General features: G+C 39.1%; 5 protein-coding genes across 5 annotated transcripts; 2 read left to right on the top strand and 3 right to left on the bottom strand.

The window, feature by feature from the left end:
• Nucleotides 1–25: 25 nt before the first annotated feature.
• On the top strand, nucleotides 26–7283 carry LOC132195821 (myophilin-like). The gene is made up of 6 exons (XM_059618050.1): nucleotides 26–250; nucleotides 4228–4379; nucleotides 6241–6307; nucleotides 6388–6525; nucleotides 6588–6774; nucleotides 7017–7283. Exons 1-6 carry the CDS (start codon nucleotides 200–202, stop codon nucleotides 7031–7033), a joined length of 612 nt encoding a protein of 203 aa, XP_059474033.1. The 5' UTR covers nucleotides 26–199; the 3' UTR covers nucleotides 7034–7283.
• LOC132195819 (COP9 signalosome complex subunit 5) lies at nucleotides 7197–8858 on the bottom strand. The gene is made up of 5 exons (XM_059618049.1): nucleotides 8555–8858; nucleotides 8264–8498; nucleotides 7965–8159; nucleotides 7712–7909; nucleotides 7197–7552 (listed from the first exon to the last, which is right to left on the bottom strand). The coding sequence occupies exons 1-5, from the start codon at nucleotides 8707–8709 to the stop codon at nucleotides 7304–7306; spliced, it is 1032 nt and encodes a 343-aa protein (XP_059474032.1). The 5' UTR covers nucleotides 8710–8858; the 3' UTR covers nucleotides 7197–7303.
• A 37-nt stretch (nucleotides 8859–8895) lies between these two features.
• Nucleotides 8896–10107, top strand: LOC132195822 (peroxisomal membrane protein 11B). The gene is made up of 3 exons (XM_059618051.1): nucleotides 8896–9142; nucleotides 9429–9734; nucleotides 9786–10107. The coding sequence occupies exons 1-3, from the start codon at nucleotides 9087–9089 to the stop codon at nucleotides 10036–10038; spliced, it is 615 nt and encodes a 204-aa protein (XP_059474034.1). The 5' UTR covers nucleotides 8896–9086; the 3' UTR covers nucleotides 10039–10107.
• Nucleotides 9003–14616, bottom strand: LOC132195818 (structural maintenance of chromosomes protein 6). The gene is made up of 18 exons (XM_059618048.1): nucleotides 14502–14616; nucleotides 14290–14364; nucleotides 13907–14222; nucleotides 13605–13849; nucleotides 13252–13541; nucleotides 12992–13195; nucleotides 12745–12941; nucleotides 12535–12695; nucleotides 12271–12477; nucleotides 12074–12213; nucleotides 11928–12018; nucleotides 11616–11873; nucleotides 11423–11563; nucleotides 11099–11368; nucleotides 10748–10975; nucleotides 10480–10688; nucleotides 10308–10424; nucleotides 9003–10253 (listed from the first exon to the last, which is right to left on the bottom strand). Exons 2-18 carry the CDS (start codon nucleotides 14350–14352, stop codon nucleotides 10229–10231), a joined length of 3162 nt encoding a protein of 1053 aa, XP_059474031.1. The 5' UTR covers nucleotides 14353–14364; nucleotides 14502–14616; the 3' UTR covers nucleotides 9003–10228.
• Nucleotides 14617–17256: 2640 nt separating this feature from the next.
• On the bottom strand, nucleotides 17257–18578 carry LOC132195987 (uncharacterized). The gene is made up of 2 exons (XM_059618341.1): nucleotides 18012–18578; nucleotides 17257–17948 (listed from the first exon to the last, which is right to left on the bottom strand). The coding sequence occupies exons 1-2, from the start codon at nucleotides 18291–18293 to the stop codon at nucleotides 17928–17930; spliced, it is 303 nt and encodes a 100-aa protein (XP_059474324.1). The 5' UTR covers nucleotides 18294–18578; the 3' UTR covers nucleotides 17257–17927.
• Between the last annotated feature and the right edge of the window lie 9315 nt (nucleotides 18579–27893).

The raw sequence follows: 27893 nt of genomic DNA, 5'->3' as shown, positions 1-27893 counted from the left end.
GCACCAGACGCAGGTCGAGAGGAGAGGGACGACCGACCGGCTGCATACCGGAGCGAGCAACAAGTTGTCGTGTCTGTCTTGCAGTTCGAAGCGCGGAGCGAGTGAGAAAGAGTTGAAAAAGAGTTGGCCCAGCGAGCCAAGCAAGGTGCGGTCCCATCATCCCTTCGACACCTGCCCTATCCGAAAGTCACACAAGAGCATGGCCTACCACGGACCGTCGTACGGCCTCAGCAGGGAGTGCCAGATGAAGGTACTAGAAATTTTCAACAAATTTTTTAAATTAAAATTGGAATGAAAGGCAGGAGGGTCACGGTCGTCCACGGCGGCATTTTTTCACGTGTGTGTTATTTGGCCGCCGCCGCTTCATTTGTTCCTTGCCTGCGAGCTGTGTTAGTGCGTTCGATTCGCAGCTTTCCTCCTTTCGCGAGTATTGATTCTTCTCGAAGAAATTATTTAATCAAACAAAAAAGAGTGAATCACTCTCTCGCTCGTTCTCGATGCCGCCAGTGGTGAAATTCAATTTGAGATCTAGTTGACGTCTGAGACTGTAAAAGAGACACTAAAGAAATTCAATATCTATCATCATCATCAACCAGCTTTTGATGAAATTATTTATTGTGTGGACTGTGGAGAAGAAAAAAATATAAAAATGTAGTTGTTTTTTATCGGTGTTTATATATTGATGAGATAAGTGATATTTCAACTTCTTAACTATGCTTTGCAGAAAAAGGGACAGAAAAATTTATTTTAAAATGAAGCTAATTTTATTCCATTTTTAAAAAAAATGGGATTTTTTAAAATTTAAAATTTTTGTGTATTCCTTTGAATATTTGAAATAATTGAAAATGCAATGATAAGCGAAATCAGAATTTGATTAAAATTAAAGGATATGTTAACTTTGACAACAGAGCTATTTAATTTTGGCATTGATTTTTATCATTAAGAATAAGCGTGCCCTTCAAAACAAAACAAACAAACTAACGAGTCCCCTTTGTAAACTTTTGCACGTCACTCTGGGTGACTTAAAACTTCAATAGCTTCTAATAAATTTTGATTTTTCGATGACTCCAATTTTTTCGACGTTAAGTTACAGAAAAATTATCAAAAATATTTATTGATAATCCGTGGACGTTCATTTTGATCATGGGCCTGCTCATGAAAAAGTACGGAGTTTGTTAAATCGACTTTGGTAAATAAATTTATTGCAGAATTGGGCGAAAAAAATGTCACCTTGCATTAAATTAAGACATTTTCAAAAATATTTCTTTATCAATTCCAATCGTTTTAAGCAGGAATATTTTGTTGCCCAAAAAAAATTGTACAAAAAATATTGTATGATGTATGCAGATGTATGTGACACTTCCTATAATTTTCAATTTTTATTTTTAGCCGTTTAAGTCTCAAATTGCACTCCTTTTTTTAAATGTGTTGAAACTACTTTTGATGATTTAATTTTTAGTGATTTTTAGTAATAATAGAAATTTCTTGATATCTAATGGACCCAAAATTGAACTACGCCAAAAGTCTACCTTTGCCATTTTTAACGTTTTATTTCCTCACTCCAGCGCGCAGCGGAGTAAATTTTTATTGCTTAATTGTCGCATTCCTCTTTGGTGCCGTACAAGTTTGGATTCTCGTCTCTCGACGGCGCGAATATTTTACGACGGGAAAATAATTGCGTCTCCTCCACGCCGGTCATAAAGTAAAGAAAAATCTGCGTGCAAGACGAAACGCATTGGCCCGAGGACGAAAGTGAATAAAATCGAAACAGAATGAGAGCGGCCTCGCGTAAATTCGCGACGAGTTTTTTTTTTGCTGCGGTTTCTCGTGTGTATTTCCCAACTGATGCCTCTTGAGCTACAACGCAAGAGAAGCGCTGCACGATTTGGCTGGTTCGTATTTTTGTTTGGTTTGCTCTCGCGCGACCATAAGAAGATAAAATACGCTGTCGAGAACAATCAATTGCAGGCCGGCGAGAGCGACCAGCCGTGAATCGCGCCGCGCTCCATCGCAGAAACTCAAAACTATAATTTACCTATTATTAGGCGCGTGCAAATTTAGAACTAGTTGAAATTTAATATTAGTTCTAACTTCTAAGCATAAATATTACAAAATTTAATTGGGATTGAAAATACCCAGTTTATTTGTAATTTTATGCAATTCGAAAATCAATAAAAATTAGCTTTTCTTTAACAAATTTTTAAACAGTATACAACAGGTTAGCGCTTAAATATTCTCATATAATAATTTTTACCTGAAAAATTCTTATTTTTTAATTTGAGGTCCGCCTTCCCCAGTTAAAATTAAAAACAAAAATACCAAATAATTATTTATTTCTTCCACATATTGCAACCTTGAATTTTCCAGAATTTTCAAAATTTGAATAATTCCGTTTTTTGTGGATAATTTTTTATTGTTTTTGTAAGAACTATAATTTTTGAATGTACTAAATATTTTTGAAGAGAAATTTTTTTAGCTGATTTCATACTAATTGATTTTCAGTAATTGAATATAATTAATGAGGAGCAATAAAAAAAAATGATTTTTGTTAAAATTAAGAGAAAATTCAGAAAATTGTTGAACAAGACAAAAATTTTTTTTCTTTTAATTGGAATCTTACAACTAATTCGACTTTAAAAAATGAGAAGTAAAAAACGTGATCAGCTTTAGAGATTTTTATTGCAACTAACTTGTCTCCTTTGACCATTATAATTTGTAAGTAATAAAAATGAATAATGACCAAAATTCAATTGATAAATTAATCCTCTGGAAACTGTTCCTTCAACATCCGTAAGGTGAGATTACTCGGGAAAAATCCTGAAAATCGGCTTTTTTCTACTCAACAGATGAGATAAAATTGGAAACTCTATTTTTCTCCAGGTATATAAAAAATTCAGTTCTTATTTCCTGGTCAAATCAAGATTGAAAAATTCAAATTAAAATCTCCTTATATGGACGGGAAATTGCGCTAAGCTGCTCTATCATTTGCCAAGCCTCTTATTTATTTTTACTCTCTCATCAGTTACTCATCCCATGAGAAAACTCGCTTATTTATAATGAAAAGAAGTGTGAATCAAGCTGCGAGAAGAAATTCCGTCCGGAGAAAATCGGTGGCGCCGCCCGCGTCTCGCTCTCAAGCCTTATCTCAGATGAAAAAGCAAAAAGCCGCGGTAAAAAGTCATCAGAGTTGGAAAATAAACAGGAAACAGCGAATGACGTCAATTAAAGTCGGAGGACACCTCGTTCGAGAGCTGCAGATGGACCAATTGGCGCGGCAGATGTGGCGAGAGGGATCTCTCGTTGCTACTTTAATTACAACAAATTCCTCTGCAGCTCGCGTCTGATTTACATACAAACATACATTGTCAAGCGAGGAACGTGCTCGAGTTTTCAATCCACCACTTTCACTTTTGACTCCCGCGAGACAAAAAAAGCACGCGGAAAATATGTTTAGGTTTTTCCCCGCGCGACACACGAAACGCATTTCTAGGGCTTGCATTTCTGGTGCTGCACACCGGCTTATAATTAATCATGCTGTCTGCGTGCGCTTTTCCTATTTTTATTTCCTCTCCTCTGCCTCGTAACCGTGCCAGGCTTGAAAAAAATGGACGTGTAGGGAATTGATCAACACAACTGATAAAAAGGCTTCATTTTTTAAATGCTTTATCTAAATTTTTAAAACAATAGTAAAAGAGAATTCATTTTATTAAAAGTTTTATTTTGTCAACATTCTACTAAAATTTTAAAGTTTCTAAATCCCTGGAAAATAATTTATTTAAGAAATCTGCGCAAACGATTCAGAATTACATTATTTTTGGCACAAGAAATTTATTATTAATTAACAATTCCATCAATTTTCCTCTAAAATCACTATTACATATGTTGCTAAAATAATCCTTATTTAATTTTGTTGTTGAGATTCCTCCAACACACGCCAAGCAATTTTCTCATTTGACCAAAGATTTAATTGGTTTTGTGTCTGTTTAGCAACATTTTCGCACTTTTCCGCCTGCCAGAGCGTCAAATTATAATTAATTGCCATCTCTCTCCCAGACGCAAATGAGTGTAAAACGTGTAATTAACCGCGAGCTGGTTTTTCTCTCTATTTTTTTTTTTGTGTGTCAGGCGTGGAGAATTCGTGTGAAATAGCACACGCAACACCCACGCGTTGAATCTTTTTTGGCTTCAAGCAATTATAAATAAAAAAAAAACACTTTTGCTTCGCAGGCGCAGGCAAAGTTCAGCCTGGAAAGAGCGCTCGAGTGCGTTTCGTGGGTGGAGGACATGATTGGCCGCCGCCTTGACACCCCCGATCAACAGTCCATCAAGGACCAACTTGACTTCGCCTACGGCCTTAAGGACGGCGTTGCTCTATGCGAGTAAGGATTTTCCAAATAAACAAATTTTTACAAAAGTGTAATTCTGCCGCTAAAAACTTTCTCTTACTTTTTTAACTTTTTTAAATTTTCTGGTATAAAAAAAATATTTATAAATTAAAAACTACAGTTCCATTTTTTATTGATGTGTTTTTCCCTCATACACATACAAAAATTTTATCTTCTTCTAAAAATTCTTGTTAATTTTGGCATTCAAAATGGCATTATTTTTTTTAACGGGACCCACTTTTGGCATGGGGTCGGCGGATCTTGTTGAAAATTGGTAGTTTGGTTGCCCTTAGGGTGTAGACAAATAGTTTAGAAGGATTTTTGAAAATTCTCAAAATTGCCTATTTTACAGGGGCTCAAAGTTGGGGATTTTTAAAAAAGGTGTTTTCAAAAATCAAAAATATCTCAGCTCCTGCTGCAGATAGCGCATGTGTGTAAATAAACAAAATTGTAGGAAATTAGACGCCCTACAACTTTGTCATAGTGACCAAGGTCATAGGTCAAAGTTCAGGGTCAACTTTTTAAGCTTGAATTTTTTGATGCGCCACCAAAGTACCTAGTACATAAAAATTTTTGATTCCATTATAGCCAAAAGTTGCTCTAGTTGGTAGTCAACAACATATTAAAATTTGGCGAGACTGTTTTTTTCCGTTTTTGAGATATTTTAGGTCAAAAGCAGAAAAACGTGGTTTTCCGAGCATTTTCCTACACAAATCAACATTTAACCGCCCGTAACTTTTTTCCTGCTAAAGTTACGCAAAAATGTATGATGACAAAAAATGATTGCCTTGACCTGTTCTTTCAAACCATGTATCGCACATAGTGACCAGGTCACAAAAGGTCATTGACCTCGGTGACCTGTGACCTTGCAAGTGCAAAACTGAATTTCAGATACTGTTATGTTTCTTTTCATTGAGGTGAAACATTTCCAGCAAATATTTTTGGAAAGGTCACAGGTCACCGAGGTCAATGACCTTTTGTGACCTGGTCACTATGTGCGCTACATGGTTTAAAAGAACAGGTCAAGGCAATCATTTTTTGTTATTACACATTTTTGCGTAACTTTAGCAGGAAAAAAGTTACGGGCGGTTAAATGTTGATTTGTGTAGGAAAATGCTCGGAAAACCACGTTTTTCTGCTTTTGACCTAAAATATCTTGAAAACGGGAAAAAACAGTCTCGCCAAATTTTAATATGTTGTTGACTACCAACTAGAGCAACTTTTGGCTATAATGGAATCAAAAATTTTTATGTACTAGGTACTTTGGTGGCGCATCAAAAAATTCAAGCTTAAAAAGTTGACCCTGAACTTTGACCTATGACCTTGGTCACTATGACAAAGTTGTAGGGCGTCTAATTTCCTACAATTTTGTTTATTTACACACATGCGCTATCTGCAGCAGGAGCTGAGATATTTTTGATTTTTGAAAACACCTTTTTTAAAAATCCCCAACTTTGAGCCCCTGTAAAATAGGCAATTTTGAGAATTTTCAAAAATCCTTCTAAACTATTTGTCTACACCCTAAGGGCAACCAAACTACCAATTTTCAACAAGATCCGCCGACCCCATGCCAAAAGTGGGTCCCGTTAAAAAAAATAATGCCAAATATTTCCTGTTGAGTTCAAATTTACACGTTGATGTGCATTTAGACAGATTTGGGAAAAGTTTTTTTTATAATTTTTTAATTTTTCTTGCCACTTTTTAAATCATTTTATTTTTAAAACTAGAAACGTTTGGTAAATTATGCATTTTTATGGGAGTTTTAGAGAATTTATTATATTTGTCTAAGACAAAAGACAAAACAAAAAAATTTTACGAGCTGTGAAATTATATTGTATTTCTTGTTGCGTTTCAGGCTGATAAACAGGCTGGAGCCAGGCACTGTGAAAAAGATCAATGCCATGAAAGCACCCTTCAAACAGGTTTGCAGACACTATTATATTTTCATTCAAGTTTTACTTCAGTAAGTGAATCGCATTTTCAATTGTAACTGAAATTTCAGAGAGAAAACATTGAGATGTTCCTGAACGGCTGCATTTCCTACGGACTCAAATCGCAAGACTTGTTCCAGGTCAACGACCTATACGAGCATAAAAACATTTACATGGTGGTCGACTGTTTGTTCTCGTTAGGAGGCTTGGTAAGTTTTTTCAATCAATACATTTTTTTAATTCTAAATTATGAAAAAAATTGGCATTGCAGGCGCAGAAAAAGCAATTCGACGGACCGACGCTGGGGGTCAAGGTCGCCAACGAGAACAAGCGCAATTTCTCGGCGGAGCAGTTGGCCGAGAGCAACAGGATAATAGGGCTGCAGTATGGCAGCAACAGAGGGGCGAGTCAGGCCGGCATGACTGCGTTCGGCCACACCAGACAAATCCTGCCAGACGGTACTTCATTTATTTCGACAGCTTTCTTGCAAGTCAGGGGGTGTTATTTTGTGTAAGGGCGTGACAGCCTTGAAAAATCACAAACTCTGAAAGTTTCTTTTTAATTTCCAGACTGATAAAAAATATTAATTCTTCCAAGAGTCTAATTTTAAGTCACGACAAAAAAAAAAAATTTGCTCTGTTTCAACGTTTTCACATTCAATATAAATTTAATAGTCAAACTTGTTTTTTGTTGATTTCAGAGTTCATGCGGCGCTGATGAGAGCAAAGAAAATTTTGTACAAGTCCAAATTCAGCCATGCGCAGATTAACCCCGTTAAGTATTTTAAGTTAAGAAAGTGAAGAATCCTCTACTACTTACTGATAGAACGCATGCAAATCAATATGTTAATCAAGTGCTGTCTTTTAACCAAGAGACGAGATGATTTTAAAACTATTTATTTGTAAGGATAAGCGACAATGAAACCTTGCCACGAATAAACATATAAATTTTGAGTGTCATTTACAAATTTGCTGGTTTCTTTCCTTTTCACGCCTGTTTCGGGTTGCAAGAGTTGCTGGGGTAGTTGAAGAGTCTGTCCTTGATGACCTGCGCCACCAGGCCGTGGATGACCTCGATGGTGGTCTTGCTGCTGTCCTTGGTCGCCTTGCCCAACTTGTCCTCAGTTCGTTTCTCGTGCGGGTCGATCATCATGAAGTTGCCTCTGCCCAACGCCGTCTCCGCTTGCTCCAGTTTGTCTGAGAGGTCAAAAATCTGGCCAGTTGTGTAGTCAGCATTCTAAAATTTGAAACAAACTTTTAGTTAATGATAAAAATACCTTCAAATGTGGTAGAAAAGAGCCAGGATTTAGTTCATGGCACCTTTAAATTAATTAAGAACCTTTTTTAATAGGCTTATTGTTTTTGAAAATATTGAATAATTTTAAAAGTTTCGCACAGTGATGAGTGAAGATGATCCAAGGGTGTTGACCCAGTAGCGGTTCCACAGAGAGTCGAGCAGTCTTCTGTCCAGGCTCGATTTGAAGTAAGTGACGTCAAGTGCATAATACTGCTTGCAGTGCACGCCGAAGTCCTCAATTTTGTTCAGCGGAATCGTCTGGTACTCGGAAGGCTCATCGTTGGCAGCTTTGTAGCCCTAAATTTCAATTTGAATTAACAAACCAATAAGTAAATTTGTAAATTGGATTTACCTTGGGGTATGTCCTGAAAGCAGCCAGGTTGACTTTTCCAGCCGAAATAGTCCTCACAGGATCGATCACAATGGCAACGAAAGGTTCCTGGAAGTTTTGGTTCAGCATTTGCGTGGAGACGTCAATTCCGCTCAACCAGCAGCCGTAGCCAGGGTGGCTGTGGTACCAACCAATTGCATTTTCCAACCGTCCAACCTGATAAATTTTAAGAAAATTTTAATAATCAGCACTTGAAATAAACATGTGATAGATCATTTAAATCAAATAAAGAGTATTCATTGAATAAAAAAAGTAGTGACCTTCTTTGCCGCCTCCATGTATTGGGTCATGTACTCGTAAGCCTGCGCCTGGGCATTGACCCTGGTTTCGGTGCCCTCGACTGGCAGGGCGAACGAGTCCATCACGACCATCGTGTTTCCGTCCACCTTGCCGACGAGCAGTCCCATCACTTCTAGGGTGCCGCCGGATCGGGCGTGCATCACCATCTTGAGCAGCGCCAGGGCGGAAATTCGGATATCCTTGAAGAAGTGCGGACTGTGGAGAGGAACGTTTTAGAATGGCTATTTTTATATTAAAAAACATTGTATTACTCCTTGTCCCACGGTTTGGCGGACTGAATGTCCTTTTGTTGCTTGTCGTCGTAGCGGTAGACGTCGTCGATCGAGTTGACGTTTTCGATGTTGTTGCTCAACTCCCATGTTTTGCGGGCAATCTCGCGCTGATTGTCGCTCGCCGAGCTCGCCATTTCTATTAGATGACTTAGCAAAACGTTCTGCAGTTAATTGACGTAAAATTGTGCTCGCAAGAGATCTTAATTTTTTCTGAGATGAAAATAAATATGAAAATTCTGCTCGATTGCAGGATTCTTTTTGTGTGTACTTGCGCAGAACAACCAATTTGGTCTTTTTGAATTTTGAATACCTTAGCCACCTATCGGCGACGAAGAAACTAACAGAGGCATGGGATGACATGACTGGGGTTAAAAAACCGTAAAAAACATTGACCAAAGTGGGAGAAGAAGACATAATTTTTTTAATTATACAGCATTCATGTACCCATTTTTGTTTCTTCAAGCCCAGGAAAAAATCCGAACGAAATTTTGAAGTATTTCCAAGGGCTGCGATGGAAGCCCTGATTCGGCTGAACAACCAGACTGCTGGACGCGATAAAATCGCAAGGTACGGAACTTCAAAATACATAATAATTGAAAATAAACAAACATTACCAATAAAAAAATAAATATTACATTTTTCATTCTTAATTTATCCTATTGCTAATTTACATACAAATTTACTATCTCTCTTTTACAATGGTTAATAATTAAAATCGACTCCGTAATTAATAATTAAATTAAAGTTAAAGTGCTTATCCCTCAAGAAGAGATTAAATTTTTGACATAGAATCTCTGTCAGATAATTTGCTCTGAACCTTTGTTCCTATTAATTGAGGGTAAAATTCTTTCAGACTTCTGCAGTATCTAAGCCGAGCGCTATGGGCTCTTTTGGAGGGACGGCCGAGGGCGGTTCACAAACTGCAGGGCCTCGAGAACGCCCTCTCAACCTTCCGCAAACTGCTTCGATGGGGACGGTGCGTGGAGGCCGTTCACTCTGCCCTGCAGGCCATGTCGCACCCTGACGCCGCCCAGAGGACCATCCTGGCGCTCGGACGCATCGCTCATGCCCTCTTCCTTTTTGCCGACCACATCCTCTGGCTCGGACGGGCCGGACTAGCCAAGGTCGACGCCAAGAAATGGGCTAGCATAGCCAACAGGTTTACCAGTTTATAAATCGCACCCTTATTTGTAACGGGAAAAATTATCAGGTACTGGTTGTACTCGGTGACGATGAACTTGGTGCGAGACCTGATGGCCCTTCGAGAAGCCAAGGAGCGAAAGGGCAGCATCTCAGGAGAGGGGCCCTGGATTGTGGACACCGTCAAAAACAGCTGCGACTTTTTCATTCCTCTGACTGCCCTCGAGCATATCAGACTAGGTCCCGCGACTATTGGACTTCTTGGAGTTGTCTCATCGCTCGCTGGTCTGCTGCCCATGTTGCACCCACAGCTCAAACTCTAGCTTAAGTCTTGTTGAATTTGTGCATTTTATACTTTTATGTTGGCTAATAAAATTATCAGAATATTCGTAAAAAATATCCACAAGTATTTTCTGTAGAATTGCTATTTGCGCATTGATGAATCAGTAATTATAAAAATTCGTAATCTCGACAGGTAGTCAATACTTATCAAACAAAGAGAGAAATCTATAATTAGGAGTCTCGAGGGTCCATCAGTCTGAAAAAAAAAATCAAAATGAGATGAAAATTATTTTAACTCGGAAAGTCTCACTTGTGAATGGTGAGGTCAGGGTTGGCTGCCAAGTTCATTTCCTGCGGAGTGAAGAAGATGAACTGGTTGTCGGGCCTTGATCTGGCCTCATCCAGCAGCATGTCCATGGCCCTGCGTCTGAAATTTTTACTTTGAGCAAAAGGACTGTCAAACATCAGAGTGGTCAGCATACCTGTTGGCCATGTCCATGAAAACGTCAAACTCGTCCAGCATGTAGAAGGGGATGAGCAGTTTGCTCCACACAGCCAACACCAACGCCACTGTGGTGAAAGACCTTTCTCCTCCGGACAGGTTGTGGGCGCCCTCCCTGCCTTCACCCCTGAACTCATTGTCAGTCTTGATGGTCATGATTCTCTCTTCCAATTTCACATCAAGACATCCCTGATTTAATTTTATTTAATTAGCTCAAATGGTAAGTAAATTTTGATCAGCATTAGTACCTTGATTGGTTGGGTCTCGAAGAGATTAGAGAAGTACAGGTTGATGTGAGTGTAGGTGTTCATGACTGTGGTGCCATAAAGGCTGACCCTCTTCTTCATACTCTCATCCATTTCGGCCCAATTGGAGGCCACCAAATCAACCTTGGCCAGCTGCTCGGCCACACTTCTCTCAAGCTTTGCCACCTCTGCAGCAACAGTTTCTTCATTCTCCAAAGCGCTGTGCAGCTTCTGAAATCATTAAATAAGAAAAAAATTATAGCTTGATCCTTTAAAAAATTTACTTGGAGAAGATTTTTTTTTTCAATAATTTTGCATTTTTATTTCTCTTTTCTTAATTTAAAATTCACTTACCCTGAGGAAAGAGTTCTGGCGCTCAATTTCCTTCTGAATTATGGCCTTCGACTTGCCCGTGTCAACTCTTGTGCCTATCAAGTTTGCTTCAACAGTGGCTGTCAGAGTCTTCTTCCTCTGGTTGGCCAATTCAGCCTCCATCTCAGCTTTCCTCTGGGCCATTTTGGAGAGTTGCTGGTTCCTGGCTTGAGACTTGTTCTCCTCGGCCTCCATCAACTCCTCTAACTCTAGTTTTCTGTTGTTACACTCGCAGTACTTCTCATGTAAGGCCTACAGTACATTTTTTTTATTACAAAATATTTTTGCTTTTAAAAAAAAGCAAACCTTGCATTCAGCAGCCAGGTGAATCATCTGCCTCACAATCTCGTTCTTCTCTTTTTCTGTCTCGGCATTTCTCTCGGCCAGGTGCTCCTTCTCCTGCTGCACCTTTTCAATTTCCTCTTGCATTTCATTCATTTCCTCTCTCTGATAAAAGCAAATTAAAACCAAGTTTTAGAATAACTTAGACTATACGAACCAGAGTTTGCATGTTGTCAGTGGTGTTGATGGGAGGCAAGTTCTCCACCTGCCGAATGGCAGACTCAAGGCGTTCGGCAGTTGAGTCCAAGTTCTTGCGACGAGACTCAAGGGCAGACAGTCTTTCCCTCACACTCCTGTACTCCTTCTCACACTGTCTGTACTCTCTCTCCGCAACCACTTTCTCTTGGTTGGCATGGGCTAGGCGCTGTTCGTACAGAGCCAAATTGGCCTCACGATTCTTCAAGAGGTACAGCACCTAATTTTGGAAAAAACTAAAGAATGGTTTGAAAGGTGAACTCAAATCTCATACATCAGTTTCCTTGCCATAGACCTTGAAGTTTGGATAAGGGTAGACCTGTTCAGCATCTTTGGTCACAACCATAATGCACTTCCTAGGAACTCTGCAAAAATCATTAAAAAGTCGTGAATATCTTAAAAAAGTTTATAACATCCTACGTTTGGCCTCTTTGCATCACATTGATAGCATGCTGGGTATTGTCACACAGCAGAATGTTTTCAACTCGTTTTTGATCCAGCAGGTAATTGAACAGACGAGCATCAGAAATGTCCAGAATGTCCAACAAGCTCACCATTCCCTATGGAAAAAATTTTATTCAATCTAAGTACGTTTGAAGTGCATTAATTAAAATAACCTGGGGGATCTCTGCTCTATTTCTTGAAATGTCAAAACGCTTGTCGAAAAATTTGCTGACCACACAGGGGACAGCGTTTCCCAAGATTCGACGTGCCATCTTGTCCATCTCCTTCTGGTCGTTGTAGTTGTCACAGAAAAACACCTGCATCTCAGCTCTCAGCAGGTTCTCCACAGCCAAATTCCAGGAATAGTCTTTCAGTTTCAGCTGCAGAGTATGAAAAATTATGTTTTGATCAAAAATTATCAAATTGAAAAAACTAACATGCATTCCGATAGGCCCAATCGGCTTGTGCTTGAAAAGGCCTCTTTCCGCAGCCTTGTCCACTTCCCTGAGCAAATCAGGCATTCTGTTGCCGTAAGCGGGAGGAATGATCGAGACATCCGACTGTCTCCTCACTCTGTCAAAGTTCTGCTCAGCTTGTCCTGAAATTTAAATAGTGATTTGATTTTATTAGAATTTTGTTAAATTTACTTTGCTCATTCAAAGCAGATTGGTGGTGCTCCTTGGCAGCAGCAAGTTGTTGCTGCAGATCTCGCAAGCGCTGTCTGCCCTCATCCACTTTGACCAAGAGAGGTCGCAGCTCATTTTTAACCTCGGACAGCTGGACTTTATTCCTTTCCATCTCCTCCTGCTCCTTGGCCCTCTTCCTCAGCTCCTCATCAGCGGAACTGAAATTGAACATTCTATATATTTCAACTGAGATTTTAAATTAAATTACCGATTGGCAATTTTGCTGATTTCTGACTGCAGAACTTTCTTTTCTTGATTCAGAGTCTGCAACTGTTTGTCAAGCGAGTTCTTGGAGCGACGCATCTCGTCCAGCTTGGACTGAATCTCAACGTGCTGCTGCTGCATTCGGTCTTTCTCATCTTTCTTCGAGGTGTACAACATTCGTGCATTAGCGCAGTCTACATTTTGCTTCCTAGAAGAAAACATAATTTAATAATAACAGACCAGCACAGGAATATTAAAACTCACTTGATCTCCTCCCTGTAGTAATCCATCTTTTTGGCCACTTTCTCCATCTTAGTCTTGTGCGTCTTTGAGTCTTCGTCTTGCGCCTCCAATTTGGCCAGCAAGGAGCGCTCCTTCTCCTCTTCCTCAACCACAGAGGCCCAAGCCAACTCAAGCTGCAACTGGTCGATTCGGGTGGAGGCCTGTTGAGCCTTCAGCAGCTGCTTTTGCTTCGTTTTCCAATCTTTCAGCTGCTCCTCAAGCTGTCGAAGGAAACTGATCATTTGGTCTCGTTTTTCTCCCAAGGAGGCCAGCTTTAAAAACAAAAACAAAACCATATATACATAAATTCTGCTGCACTTTCAAAAATTTCTTACATTATCTCTCAAAAGAGCAAGGCGGGTCTTGATGGCTGTAATCCCAGTGCCTTGCTCGATCAGGTTGTACATGTGGCTAGGCTTGTTGTTGTTCAGGAATGTCTTCATAGTCTCTTGAGTGAGCAGGGCAAAAGGGTTTGGGAGGCTGATGTTGAGCGCCTGCAAGATTTCGTTGAGCTCAGCCCGCCCGCAAGTGCCCGCACCACCTGTCGCCAATCCAACTGTCAACCGACTGGATCCCTTCACTGAAAATAATGAAATAAAATTTTCACTCTAACTAAAATTTCTAAAATGAGACCCACCTGAAATGGTTCTATTGAGGACGATTTCGTGTCCGTACTTCTGGACCTTGTAGGCATTTGGGCCTCTGTTTTTCAGGGTGATTTTGATGCACGCCTGTCTGCAGCCAAGCCGCACGAATGCGGCCAACGAGCGGCCACGGGCTGTGTCTGACGCCTTGGTGCCCAACACCACCATGAGGGCGGACATGATGGCCGACTTGCCACTGCCGTTCTTGCCCACCACCAGGTTCACCTTGGGGTTGAACTCGAGCAACAGGTGGCCGTGGCACATGAAGTTGGTCAGTTCCACCTTGATGATGATCCCAGCCAAGCCGGACTGAGGATAAAAATTTGTGAGTTGCCCCACGTGTGTGATGAAATCTAGAGAGGTTAAAAATACTCACACTAGGCGTTTGCTTCGGCGGTTTCTGGCTCGGGTTTTGCGACCTTCCTTCGGCTTTCGGCATTTTGGTTTGGGTCTGTAATCAGTTAATTTTGTCAGATACGCTAATAGCAACATGTGTTCGTGAAATTTCGTCATTTTCAAACGACCTTTTCACGAATTCGGCATGTTCTAAGATCATAAATTTAACGTTAAGTAGTCATTAGAACTTACTTTTTCCTTAATCACGAACTACAATTGCGAGGCAACCACCTCGGAAGCTGGAAAATCCAAATTTCGGCGGAATCTCTTAAGTCACCACCGGCATAACAAGTTTCCCAAAAGTAACGAAAAGGAAAAGGCGCGAAGCAACTTTGAGTTTTGGCCGTGTAGGGGGCAGCTCGTGTGTTGAAAACAAGTCGACACTTCGCTAAAGAGCGCGAAAAACACATGCTGCATTATTTGCTGCGTTGTGTATTGTGTTCTCAACAAATCGCAATTTTATGATTCCATGTGTCGTGTAACGACACAGAATTAATATCAACATCCATCCGAGCCCAAACTTAACGCTATTCCCAGAGCTGGAGACTGGCCAAGGAGAACTCAGTTTTGTGTTGCTTCGGGGTTTGTGTTTAAGCTTAATTGGGTTGAGAAAGAAAGCTGGCCTTGCTCTTGCCTTAACTCTAATTTGCTGACTAGTTAAGTTGCCTTAAATCTCCACTAATTGGCTAATCCTTAATTTGACGTTTAATTCTTATTCCTACCTTTTAGCTTTACTTTAGTTGTTTATGTTTAATTTACTTAGCTTTAACCTCTTAGTTCAACATTCACTCAAACACGTGTGGCACACGTGCATCTTAATTACTCTTAATTCAGCTTAAATTCTCTTAGTTGCTTTTAATTTAGTTTTAGAATAACTCTTAATTACTTTACTTTATTATTCTATTTAAGGGTTTATGTTTGACTTCAAATACGACAACAGATATAATTTAAAATTATGATTAAGGTTATATTTTCTTAAGTCCTAAACAATTACAAAATATGATAATAATTCGCTTAATAAATGGCCAGAATAGTTACGTTAATATTGTTAATTGAGAGTTTTGTAAAAAGGGGATTCTTGGGTGCTTAAATAACAATTACCAGAATTGGTCGAAATGTGCTTCTCAAAAATGGCGATTTTGGAGATTGATAAAAGTGTACGTGTTTGCGCTGTGAGTCTCCCGGGCCGTCTGACTTGTCCGTTGGCGCTCAGCATTGAGGAAGGCCCGCGTCGACAGGACGTGGAAGTAGGCAGCGCCAGTCAGGGCGCTACGCTCAGGTAGTTTTTACTCAGGTGGCGGCGCGCGAGAATACAAAAGTTTCGGTGGGGCTGACTTTACTACATGATAGGGATTCTCTCTTAATTTTCAAATGGCCTAAATTGTCTTAAAATAATTATGTAGCTGTTTTGCTCAGTCTTGGTTCTCGGTCCGTAGCTCAGACTGGACCACGTCACCATGTCTTATCCTGTTTATGTCATATAAATTATGTTAATTAAGTTTCAGGAGTAATTTATTGCACCAAATAATTGTTGTTGTTGTTGTTGTTGTTGTATTTTGATTTAATTGGCTATAGTTAATACCATTTAGCCAGGTCTTATTTATGTTGGTTTAATTTTTACTAGTTGTATTTACATTTAGGAAAGATGACCTGAAACAGGGCATGCAATGCAAAATAGATTTGTCTATTATTTGTTAAGAGGATTGTAGACAGATTGATAGAGGAGTTGAGATGGAGCTGTTTAAGGCAGCTCATCAGATTTTTTCTTGCAGGAGCTAGTCGAGGACATGCAAGCAAAAGGTGCTCTAGCGAACAGGGGTCGTGGGAACAGACACATGCTGATGAATGTGCTATTTTCCATGCAAAGAGCCTATCAGGGGTTGGTGCATGCACAAAGCGAATTCTATGAATACTGGTATAAAAGCTTCTTGAAAGACCAGGAAAGGCAGTAAACCAGGATTTACGAGGAACAATTCCTGACGGATGAAGCAGAGCATATTTTTTACCTTTTGTAATATTTAATACTCTCCAGCTTGTATTCCACTGTTGTGCTGCTTCTTTACGGATTAATTTTTCCAAATCTGGTATTGGTGTGTCAATTCGTCTGATAGTAGGTCCCCGACAAGCTAAGTTAGCAACTTTATCGGCTATCACGTTTCCTTTTATACCTATATGGGATGGTATCCACAGCAGATGAATTTGGAATCCTGCTGTTTCAAGCTCGTGTATGTGCTCTCGAATATCTGCAATAATAAAATTTTTGCTTTCAATAAATTTATCATTTGAAAGCTCAACCAGGAGACTTTGTGAGTCTGAAAGAAGGTATGATTTCTGAGGAGGCAAATTATGTTTGATGTAGTTTAGTGCCATACACAACGCCATCGCTTCTGCTGAGTAAATTGAGTAAGTTAAGGGTAGGGTCTTTATGAGAGCAAAATTCTTTCCAGCAAAGTAAGCTGCAGCTGCTACTGATCCATCTTTTTGTTTGGAGCCATCTGTGTAAATCTTAAGGCTTTCTGATGCTGTTGTGTGAAGGAACTGTAGAATTAGCTGCTTAGTCTGTGGTGGCAGGCTGTTCTTACTGAACTTAGACCATGGAGTTTCCAGCACTGAAATGTGTTGATTTAGGCTGATTTCCAAGTGTGATGGTGACCATTTTTTAATTGTAGGAGCTGTATCTGAGGTCCATTTTCTAAAAGCTGTAAGAAGTGGGTGTTTAGCAACAACTTGATTTTTAACTTTTATTCTCCGACTCCATTCTTCAAGTATTTGTCTCAGCCATTGACGATCAAACCTCAGTAGTTTTATTACTAGTTGTTCAGCTAGTATTTTAGCTGTAATTTTCATTAAAAAAAATATAGAATAAAAATGGGTAAAAATTTATACAACATTCCCAACATTCAATTTGTTAATAAGATTAAATTGAAATTAAAAAGCAGATTATTTGTATTTTAACAGGAAACGCTTTATTATTAATTCTGCCTTAATCCATAAAAATTTTCGTCATAAAACTCAATTATTTATATATTATTCGCGATTATTTGTTCACATAATATTTATTTTTCATTTTTAAATTAAAAAATGATCCATACAAGATAATTTTTTTACAAATGAAAATTATCAAAATTAATAAAAAAAAAAAATTATTCTTCGATGTACAAAAGAACTGAGGCAATATACCTGCACCAAATAAATATACAACACACACCTGCACACCAACACCTATGATAAAGGATAATTTAAAAATTTCAGATAATATTTTCAGAATAATGAACGTGTTATGTGAATTTAGCGGAATTTAGATTAAGGTGAAGTGGATATTCTTGACAAGGCATATCGGCTTTGATCGTAATTTGAACTCATCTTGGCTTTCTTCCAACTGCTGAAGGATATTTATATTCCTAAATATCTTAGCCACCAAGGGATTGTTGCTCAACATGTCTCTTTGCACGCATTCCGCATACGTCTCCCTTAGCTTTGCATTTCTTTCTGTTGGTCACACGCAGGTTTACAAGCTGCTGCGGTTTGAGTGTAAAATGCGTTTCTAAGAAAACACATTTATCTCGCCTCTGATTTTCGTCAGAACGCAAAATGAATTTCTGCGGCGCTTTGTCGACTTCAATGGTGAACTCCATATTTCTGTCAAAACATATTATAACATAAGAATTAAGGTTAGGAGTTTCGGGAATAAGAATTAGTTACCTGGGCCATCGATTGAGCGTGGTGGCAGTGGTGGCGTTCATTTGAATCTAATCGAATGTAAGGGTAGAGGAAATATGGATTAGCGTGTGATGGAACGGTTGTACTTGGCCCGTCGCCATCAATACTTTCTTCATCATTGCGAAGACGTTTGCTAGGATCTTCCACGCACAAAAGGACCTCGAAACCATGAATAATCATCGAATGATTTGGATTAAAAAATATGGTGAACCGCTCGTCAGGGTAAACATCCACAAGGTCGCCCGAAACATGCAAAGTCTCCATGGATTCTTTGACGAGTTCATCCGGGATCAAGATTAATTTTGTTCGCCTGCCGAAAGGAACGTCTGCAAAATAAATCTTGTTTCGCTGCGTTTTGTTTGGATTAATTGCAGCAGGTGGCACGGTGTAGCCAGGTACGCTGCAATAGCCATAGGCTGCGCCAATCTCGAGATAGGATATCTCCTCTTTTGTCAACCACTCGTATATTGGCTTCAGTGTCTCAACTCTGTTCACTGATAGCAGACGCAAATGTGGAAGAGCTGCGCGAAACACATTCCTAATTATAAAAATAGAAAAAATCATTTTTTTTTATATATTAAATTTTTGTATCTGACCTTGCTTCCTCGCCTTCCTTCGTCCTGGCAAAATTTGCGCAGACCTTAATAAGCTCCGTTTCTGAAATAGCCATCTTATCCAGGCTAAGAAATGAAACCAGCGCTTTGGTGCTGATTGTGCTGAATTTCGGGCTTTTCAAACTTGAAATAGTGCAGGTTGCTAAGATCTGTTATAATTTAACTCATTTATAATAATTAATATTTATTCAAAAAGCTTTATATTTTACCTTTTTGCAAGCGTCAGCAACAAATTTCGTCATAGGCAATCTTTCAAAGACGATCCAAACATTATTAGCAGTGAGAAACTTCGCAATTAATTTTGAGGCGAAGTCGCCCAGATCTTTAAAAAGGAACTCATCAGCCGCTTCAGCTAGCTCGATGGCGTCCTCCAAAGTCTTTATATCGGTGAGAGTGAGAATACGAGAGACATGCGCAACCCTGCAGTTGGAAATGATCAGTTTTTGTTTCTCAATGTATAACAGAAAATTAGTTCCTCCGGATAAAGCGATTAAAATTTATTTTAATTAATATTAAACGTTTAAAAATTTAATAAATAAGTTTCAATATATATATATATATATATATATATATATATATATATATATATATATATATATATATATATATATATATATATATATATATATATATATATATATATATATATATATATATATATATATATATATATATATATATATATATATATATGGTCTTTATTGAAAACTCAATTGAGTACAACTTTCAACTTACATCTTAGAAGGTTAAAATTAAGATTCACAATTTATTTTATCAGTTTGCGCGACAGGGTTTCCAAAGTTTTTCACTTATTTTTAGAATAGTCATTAATGCTAAGCACTCGGTGGTTGCACTCAGCCAGATGATATTGGGTGCATTTCTCACCGCATAGCAAACACACGCATGAATCACTTTCCTCGAAACACTGTTGGCGCTCGGAACTATTGCTACAGATTTGATTATGAAAGCCGTGCATGGCAAAGCGACAAAACACATGTCTTTTATCAAACAAGGGTTGTTTCCATACATCATTTCTCATTGCCGGCGTGTCATTGAATTTCACATTAAACCTATTTTCATGTTCAGAATTATAGCTCTCAAGGAACTTGACATAATTACCCGTCTCCGGGAGATCGTATTTTTCTTTCAAATCGGTAACAAACAATTTCTCATCGACTAATTTGTACACATAGGTGTTTTTGTTGTATTTTGAAACTCCCATTACTATCTTAAAATATCGAGATTTCACTTTTTCTAGTTCTTCAAAATCTTTTTCACTGAGATGTTGCCAAATAATTTCAATACCGTAAGAGGCCATCGGGGCAAATTTCAAATTAAACAATTTTTTCGCACAATCAATAGACAATTTTCTCAAATCTCCATACATATTCATCGCAGTTAGCGCATTTTCCTTTCTCCGTGCAATATGTTCAGTGAAATCTCTACCTGATCTTTGGAAGTAAATTCCTAAGTATGGGAAGTTTTTTACATATTCTATTTCATGGCCGTCAATCACTATTTTATCGTCCTTTGCATATTTCCCCTTTCCTCCTGTTGTGAATTTCATCATTTTTGTTTTTGAATAGTTAGGTTTCAAATAGTTTTCTTTAGCATATTCTACAAATTTGTTCATGACTGCTTCAATTTTCTTAACATCGTTACTAATAAACACCATGTCATCTGCATAGAAATAAAAGTCTACTCCTTCGATTGTTTGAAATATTTTCACAATATCATAGATATATATGTTAAAGAGGAGGGGACTCGAATTCATTCCTTGCTTGAATCCATTTGACTCAACAAAAGGCTCAGATTGAGATATTCCATCATTAATACTAATAAAATCTAAGTCTAAAAATTCGGCCAGTAAACTCAATTCCGTTTTGGACAATTTCTTTTGATTTATAATTTTTTGCAGCAGTATTTTTCTATTTGACAAGTCAAATGCTTTTGTGAGATCAATAAAAATAGCATACATCTTTGTGCCTTTTTCATTAACGGTTTCGATAATTTTTGATTGCAATTTCTGTGCCGCCTCGAGAGTTGACTTGCCAGGCATGAAACCGTATTGCTCCTCGGGTATTATGTTTTTAAATTTTTCCATTATTCTCCTGCTCAGAATTTTGTCAAGTAGTTTACATAATGTGTTGCTGAGGCAAATTCCTCTATATGAGTTACAGTCATTAACACTTCCTTTATTTTTGTACAAAAGTTTCATTGTGGAATATTTCCATTGCTTCGGAATTTTTCCCAAGGTCAGACATTTATTGAAAAATTTGTTGAAAAGTGGAAGCATGAATTGAACAAGGGATTTAATATTTTCATTTGTAATGAGGTCTGGGCCAGGAGCCTTTTTGTTTTTCAGATTTTTCACTGCCCAGAGAATTTCCGCGTCGAAAATTGGTTCGCAGGAAATTTCTTCATCATAATGGTTTAAGAGCGATTTTAGGTTTAAACTATCATCTCCTTGAAAGTTTTCACAGTTGAGTATTTTTGTCATGTGTTTAATCCAGTCTTCGAGGTCAATGGGGTTTTGTATTTTATCAATTATTTCGACTGGCTGTTTTAGGAAGCGGTAAGCTTCTTGTTCTGCCTCAAATATTATTTTTTCTTCTTGTTTCTTATTAAATGTGAGTTTTTTACTTTTTAGCAGAATTTTGTAATCTTTCTTAACATCCAGCAGTCTTTTCAGTAGGAATTCATTTCTGAAATTTGACATTAGGAGTGAGTGATAGATATGAACAAGGTCCCTTCTTTTCAGAAAGCATTCGCAATCAAACCATGGTTTACTTATTCTATTATTTTTGCGAGGGACCTGTTTTGATTTTTGAACTATGTCCAGAATGTGTAGATAAAAGGCTTCAACATTGTCATTATCGATCAAAGTATTTAAATTGACATAGTCATTATTAACTAGGAATTCAAGTCTCTCTAAATCAATTTTATATACTGGTTTTGCTTTATTTTCAGAGATTTTTGGTTGCTGTGAAGTAGAGTTGGAAATTGAGGCGGCACATGTCACCGGGTGGTGTTTCTTTTCTATTTCTCCTTTCACTTGAAATTCTTTTTTAGAGACAAAGTGGTTAGCAAAGATCAGATCAATTACACTGCCTCTCCAACCCGGGTGACCGTGTGTTGGCAAATTTAGATCATTGAACAATGAGAATCCATTTTTCTCCATTTTTTCGGTTAAGTACTTAGTTTTGCAATCATAATTTGTGGTTAATTTTTCAACACGACAGTTGAAATCCCCGAGAAGCAGAACTGGTTTATTATTACAATTTCTAATTTTCAGTAGAGTCATTTCTAAGTTATCTGAGAATTCATCCAGGTCATAACTTGGATGGAAGTAACACAAAACAATCACTAATTTTTCAAAAATTTGGATCAATGCAAAATCCTTAACTTCAATAGTTTCTGTTCTTTTTCCATATTTAAATTCATTTTTGAAATAGATTGAAATTCCTTTCCTTGCCCTCCCGTTGCTGTTTATTTTATTTGCCAGCAAATTTATTGATCTAAATCCTTCAATGTTAAACTCTCTTTCAGCAAATGTTTCTACAAAAAGTAATAGATCATAAGTTTTGAAAAATTCAGTTTCAGGAATTAATTTTAATTTTGACTCTAATCCTTCTATATTCCAAAGCATAAGGTTAATTTCGGTGCTCTTTACCTCGCCAGATTGAGATCTGAGCCGCCGGGAAAAACCGGTTGAATGTCCTCAGGCGTATCTTCGTCCTTATTGTTGGTGGCCTGAATAGGGGTATTGGTTGTGGGAGTTGTGGTGGTCCTCGTGGTGCGGCCGTGTGGTTTAAAGGAGAGTAGGTGAATTGTGATTGGCTGGTTGCGGAATTCATCTAGTAGAAGTTGGTGGATGAAGCTAGCGTTGATGCCGTCCAGCCCGGAGCAGATTCTTGGCAGGGAGAGTTCAGTGACCTTGTGTTCCTCTGTGTATTTGGCCAGTCCTCGTACCATATCCCGGGCACCTTGGATGTGTCCGTCCGGGTCGTGATAGAGTTTCTGATTGGATCGTGGCTTAGACACACAGAAGAGCATGAGGGAACCGTCTGGCATCTTCTCGGGTGCAATGTAGCCAGGGGCAGCATTCGGATGTCGAAGGAGCAGCTGGGCAGGGTCGAAACGCCCTACATTCTTGGTGTGGAGAGCGAGGCCGGCGCCCAGGTTGAAATCTGCACCAGTAGCTTGCCCTTTCACGCCTTTGGCTCTCAGTAGGTCACCTGTTTCCTCGAGAATAGTGCAGCGGCTCTCTGGGTGGCGCTGGAGGCCTTTGTTTCCGATTTTCTTTACTTCCATTTGATATTTCATGTATTTAGGCGTGGATTTCGGAGCCGGGTTCGACCTTTTTGAGTTTTGTTGGCGCTGTTGTTGATGGGCTCCGACATGAGTTTGGGTGTTCCTTTGGTTAGGTTTCTTTGATTGGTCATGGTGGGGCAAATTGTTGGAGCGCCGTTTTGGCGTTACGATTTTCCAGTCATTGTCTGCGTCAACGGCCGCGTGTTGCGATTTCGTAGCGCCTTTTTCATTTTGATTTTCATCTCGAGTCTGATTGGGGGTTTCAGAAGGGAGCTGCATTTGTGTGCCTGATACTCGCGCCACTGGAGTTTCAGAGCATGACCGATGGTGGTGCTGTTTCGGGGGCGTGTCACCTCCGAGAGACACGAGGGATGGGATTTCAGGTTCAGGTGGTCTTGATTTTGTTGGCAACATTGGAAAACCTTTAGATTGAAAACTTTTTTCATTTTGGGCAAAAATTTCCATTTCCATTTCAAAAACACGCTGTTTGAGGTACTCGATTTGGTAGTTGCAGTTTGCATGGAAACCGTACGGGTCCGGTTGTCTGGTAAAATGGCTATGGGAAGGCCCCTCCATGGTCCTCGGAGTTACCTGGTCCCTATAGCCCCGCATCATTGTTGAATTTGGCGTGCACCCTGAGCCGGTCCCAGGGCACGGAAACTTGTTGCTTACGTGAATTTTGAGGCCGGTGACTCTTCGTTGTGAAGTATGCCCATTAAGAAGTCACTGGGTCTGGTTTTTCCACCTAAAATCTGTCAAAAAGTGGCCCGGGCCACATACCTTGCTGTTGTTTTGGTCGGCGCTACATATATATATATATATATATATATATATATATATATATATATATATAGTCATCTCATCCCACCAGAAGAGAAGACCGACGCAAGAGTCTTGTCGGGAGGCCGTAAAAGCTTCTTGACGAGCAAGAGATATCCTGAAAGAATGTGAAAATTAGTATGTGTGAATTTTTAATTTTAAGCAGGGAATCTGAGCATGAGCTGCTCATGAGCAAGATTGAGCAAAATTTTGCTCATGAGCAGCCTTGAGCAAGGGTTCGTTGAGCATGCTCATGAGCAGATGCGATTGAGCACCCTCCGAGGTGAGCATGCTCATGAGCAGACAAAGTTGAGCACCCCAAAAGTGAGCATGCTCATGAGCAGACGAAGTTGAGCACCCTCTGAGGTGAGCATGCTCATGAGCAAACGTAGTTGAGCACCCGGGAGTTGAGCATGCTCATGAGCAGACGAAGTTGAGCACCCCATAAGTGAGCATGCTCATGAGCAGAACTATTTGCTCAATAATATCCCCTCATCTGCTCCTATGTATTTTTCTCCCTGCAATAAATAGGAATTAGGAAATCATAAATACATAGAGAGACCAAGAAAATCCAGCGTAAGGTGCTCATGTATCGTCTCCAATACATTATCCCCATACCCTTCAAAAACTTCAGTGGCCTTCAGCCGCTCGCCGACGGCGCCGCCACCCTCTCGCTGCTTCCCCTCTAGTCCTCTACTACATAGTTCCGCTCTGCCTCCTTTATTATCATGTGCTCCTGGCATTCATTCCTTTTTCAAAGACCCAAATAATCCAAGTATTAGAGCGCAATATAAAAATTAATTACGTTCCGACTAAAAATAAAATAAAAACTTTCCCCACTTTACTTATAAATACATTTGACTATTTAAAATCTCAATTTTCTCTTTTTAATTTTGGATTTAAATATAACCTTCAGTATTATAATTAGATTCTAATGAGAACCATCACATATTAATTCTTTTATTATTTTTATGTTTTAATTTTATGATATTTTTGGCCACTTTTAATTTATTAAGCAATTGGATTATTAGGAGAGTAATACAGAAATTGTCTCCTCATATAAACTTGAGCATGAGCAAGATTGAGCAAAATTTGCTCATGAGCAGCCTTGAGCAAAGGTCCGTTGAGCAGAGCATTGAGCACATGCAAGTGAGCATCCTGAAAGTGAGCATGCTCATGAGCAAATGCGATTGAGCACCCTCTGAGGTGAGCATGCTCATGAGCAGACGAGGTTGAGCACCCAAAAATTGAGCATGCTCATGAGCAGACGTAGTTGAGCACCCGAATAGTGAGCATGCTCATGAGCAGACAAAGTTGAGCACCCAAAAAGTGAGCATGCTCATGAGCAAAACTGGTTGAGCAGATGAAAATGCTCATGCTCAGAAACCCTGATTTTAAGTCAAGAATGTAATTAAAATTAAGAAAGTGAATTTTAAAAGTAAATGAAAATTAATTAAATATTTTGTGAAATGATAAAATGTTTTAAAAGCAAATGAGCCACAGCAAAAGTTAGAATTTCCCCAATTATAAATTAAGAGTTCAGATATAAAATGTCAAAAAGTTACAAGTTAAAAAGGAAAACAAGATTGTTAAATGTAACACAGTTGAATTTTGTCCAGAGAAAAATTTGAGAATTGATTGTGCAAAATTGTGTTTTGTAATTTTAATTTAAGGTGGACAGTATTATGATTTCAATGATTATGTTTAATTTTAAATGCAAGGAATTAAGTTAGGCCACAATAATTTAAGAAAAATATGAGTGAATTTAAAATAAGAATTGTTTTGAAATTATGTTTACGTTGTGAGATAAGAGTGCTTACAAATCGCGACACTTAAATCTAAGCTGTGTTTTAAAATTGTTGTCAAAATGTTAGAATAATTATATGTGCGAATAGTTCAAGCTCACCTCCTACATTCGTCGGCACTGTCGGCAAGCAAAATCGTGTCGAAAATCATCGCCGCATCGACGAGTGCAGTTCTCTCATCGCCAATTTGTTTATGTTTTGTTTTGGTACCTTTCCTCCTCCCTCCACCGCACCGCTGTTCGCTGCCCTGTGCGTGACGTCACGCCTCCCGCAGGAGCGAGCAGGCAAGAAGATGAGGAAGAAAGAAAACGCTCGCACAAATGTAGCGCGGGTTGCTTACCACCTTCATTCATGCTGCTTTTTAGCTATTTAATCCAGTGTGAGCAATTTCGTGCCAAATTTTCTTAAGATTAAAATGTTAAAAATCATGTTAATTTTACGGATAAATTAAATTTGTAATTTAAGAAATTAATTTAAAAAAAAAATTGGTTTTAAAATACCAAAAGTGGAAATTATAGATTAATAATATGTCAATTAAGGAAAAAAATTAAAATTTAAGAAAATTGTAATTAAAATGTAAGTTCACTGTTTGCGAAACATATTTGTCTGAATCTGTCCAAACAGAAAGCAAAGGTCACAGATGCCGAGTTGCTGACTTGAGGGCAACCTGGATGACGCGCCCGCTGAGAACCAATTCTCACCACCCTGAGAACCTGCAGCGGAGCGCAAGCCTGTCTGAGGGTGTGATGACCAACAACCCCATTGTCTCGGACGCCCTCGGCCCTCGAGAGCACTTGCGCAGCTTGTTCGAATGCTGTCAACCTTGCGCCCCAGACTGACCCTGCCGAGGACCAGGGAGGACAAAGAAGTTACGAGTCACGAGGGCGTGACTCAGATTTGTCGGGAGGCAGTCTGTGGTGTAACCACAGGGATCTTTAATTATTGTATTGCAGAAGAAGAACTTTAATTGTACAAATCTTATAATTATGTAACCGCGCGCGTTAAGGCCATTTAGTATATTAACCAAAGCTGAGCACAACCCTTAAGTTCCCGCCCCGCGCGCCACGCCACCACCGAGAACTACGACCGCCGCGCTCAGGGCGCCACCTGAGTGCCCAAGCAGACGCTTCCTGGACTCGACTGAGTGTGGTTGTAATGGTTTCCCTTCCCGCTTTAAAAGGTATTGCTTGGCGCCCACGCTAGATAAATTCGGAACTGAATATCCTTTTAAATCAGCTTAATCCGTTCACTAATTCAGTCCGAACTATAAAACTCAGCATTAGAATATTAAATCTAATAGTAATTCCGCATTAGTTTGGCCAATTATTGTTTAGTATTAAGAATAAACCATCACTTTATTTGTTATTGTTAATTAACTTGTTTACTTGAAATATCAATTAACCCTTTTTAGTTAGAGCACAAAGATAAAAGAGTAAAAGCATTAAAGGCCAATTAGAATTAAAGCCAATTTCCATGAGGCCGCCAAGTTAAGTCAATAATTAATTAAGAAGCACGTTCGAGTCCGGGAAAGTCTCCAGCTCTGCGCAAAGTGAGAACTTCGGGGAAAAGTCCTGTCGAGAGTCACGACACCCATGGCCATAGCTTTTCATATAAAGGAAACTTAACTTCATTCCGAGCAAGCAACGCGCGCGCTTTTCCGAATCTCCCGCCGACCTTTCCCTGATGGCGTGGACCCTTCAGCCAACCTGAGAAGACCGATCGGCGCGCGCCACCTCAGGGCCCAATCAGACCCACGGTCGAGCCTCGAAGCCGGCTCTCCGTGCCTGAGAGCCTCAGACGAGCGACGCCTGAAACGCAGACAACACCCTGTCCTATCTTCAGCCAATTCGGTTAATGGCGACCACGTTTTACTGAATTCCCAATCAATCGGTAATGATCGTTTTCCTCCGTTTCCTCAACTTCATAAGTTCAGACTAGCTTTTCCGAATCCTATTTTGGCCATATTTTGTATTTGTTCTCTCTTTATTGAATAATAACTTTAATCTTAATTCTTAACTTTAATTAATTGCTTTTAATTAATAACTTAAACCTAGTCAAAACTAAAGTCATAATAAATTAAAGTAACTTTAGTCCAAGCCATTTAAGGAGTGCTTGGGCTATTTAATTAAAGGATTAAAGAGATATTAAGAGATAAGTTTGAAGTCACATGGGGGATGAAATGCACAAGGGGGCCAAGGGGGACACAAGAGAAGCCTATTAAATATCAAACTCCAGTCTGCAAATTAAGGCGGCGCTCGGCTCCAGCTCCGCTCTTCGTTAGTTTTAGGTGTTCATTGATTAATACTATTTAG

The sequence above is a fragment of the Neocloeon triangulifer genome, unplaced genomic scaffold (genome assembly GCF_031216515.1).
Source record: "Neocloeon triangulifer isolate White Clay Creek 2 clone unplaced genomic scaffold, ASM3121651v1 ptg000011l, whole genome shotgun sequence".
Lineage (NCBI taxonomy): Eukaryota > Metazoa > Arthropoda > Insecta > Ephemeroptera > Baetidae > Neocloeon > Neocloeon triangulifer.
The sequence above is the reverse complement of the archived record's forward strand: the minus strand, read 5'-3'. Positions and strand labels throughout refer to the sequence as shown.

Excerpts from the sequence above, each read along its gene's own strand:
- LOC132195822 (XM_059618051.1), top strand. The coding sequence starts at position 9,087 with ATGGAAGCCCTGATTCGGCTGAACAACCAGACTGCTGGACGCGATAAA. Across the intron at positions 9,143-9,428 it reads GGACGCGATAAAATCGCAAG|ACTTCTGCAGTATCTAAGCC; the intron begins GTACGGAACTTC and ends AAATTCTTTCAG. Across the intron at positions 9,735-9,785 it reads TGGGCTAGCATAGCCAACAG|GTACTGGTTGTACTCGGTGA; the intron begins GTTTACCAGTTT and ends AAAAATTATCAG.
- LOC132195818 (XM_059618048.1), bottom strand. The coding sequence starts at position 14,352 with ATGCCGAAAGCCGAAGGAAGGTCGCAAAACCCGAGCCAGAAACCGCCG. Across the intron at positions 14,223-14,289 it reads CGCCGAAGCAAACGCCTAGT|TCCGGCTTGGCTGGGATCAT; the intron begins GTGAGTATTTTT and ends TTTTATCCTCAG. Across the intron at positions 11,369-11,422 it reads ACCTGGCTGCTGAATGCAAG|GCCTTACATGAGAAGTACTG; the intron begins GTTTGCTTTTTT and ends AATGTACTGTAG.
- LOC132195987 (XM_059618341.1), bottom strand. The coding sequence starts at position 18,293 with ATGGAGACTTTGCATGTTTCGGGCGACCTTGTGGATGTTTACCCTGAC. Across the intron at positions 17,949-18,011 it reads ACGCTCAATCGATGGCCCAG|AAATATGGAGTTCACCATTG; the intron begins GTAACTAATTCT and ends ATGTTTTGACAG.
- LOC132195821 (XM_059618050.1), top strand. The coding sequence starts at position 200 with ATGGCCTACCACGGACCGTCGTACGGCCTCAGCAGGGAGTGCCAGATG. Across the intron at positions 251-4,227 it reads GCAGGGAGTGCCAGATGAAG|GCGCAGGCAAAGTTCAGCCT; the intron begins GTACTAGAAATT and ends TTTGCTTCGCAG. Across the intron at positions 6,308-6,387 it reads TGAAAGCACCCTTCAAACAG|AGAGAAAACATTGAGATGTT; the intron begins GTTTGCAGACAC and ends CTGAAATTTCAG.
- LOC132195819 (XM_059618049.1), bottom strand. The coding sequence starts at position 8,709 with ATGGCGAGCTCGGCGAGCGACAATCAGCGCGAGATTGCCCGCAAAACA. Across the intron at positions 8,160-8,263 it reads ACATGGAGGCGGCAAAGAAG|GTTGGACGGTTGGAAAATGC; the intron begins GTCACTACTTTT and ends AAAATTTATCAG. Across the intron at positions 7,910-7,964 it reads CTTTCAGGACATACCCCAAG|GGCTACAAAGCTGCCAACGA; the intron begins GTAAATCCAATT and ends ATTGAAATTTAG.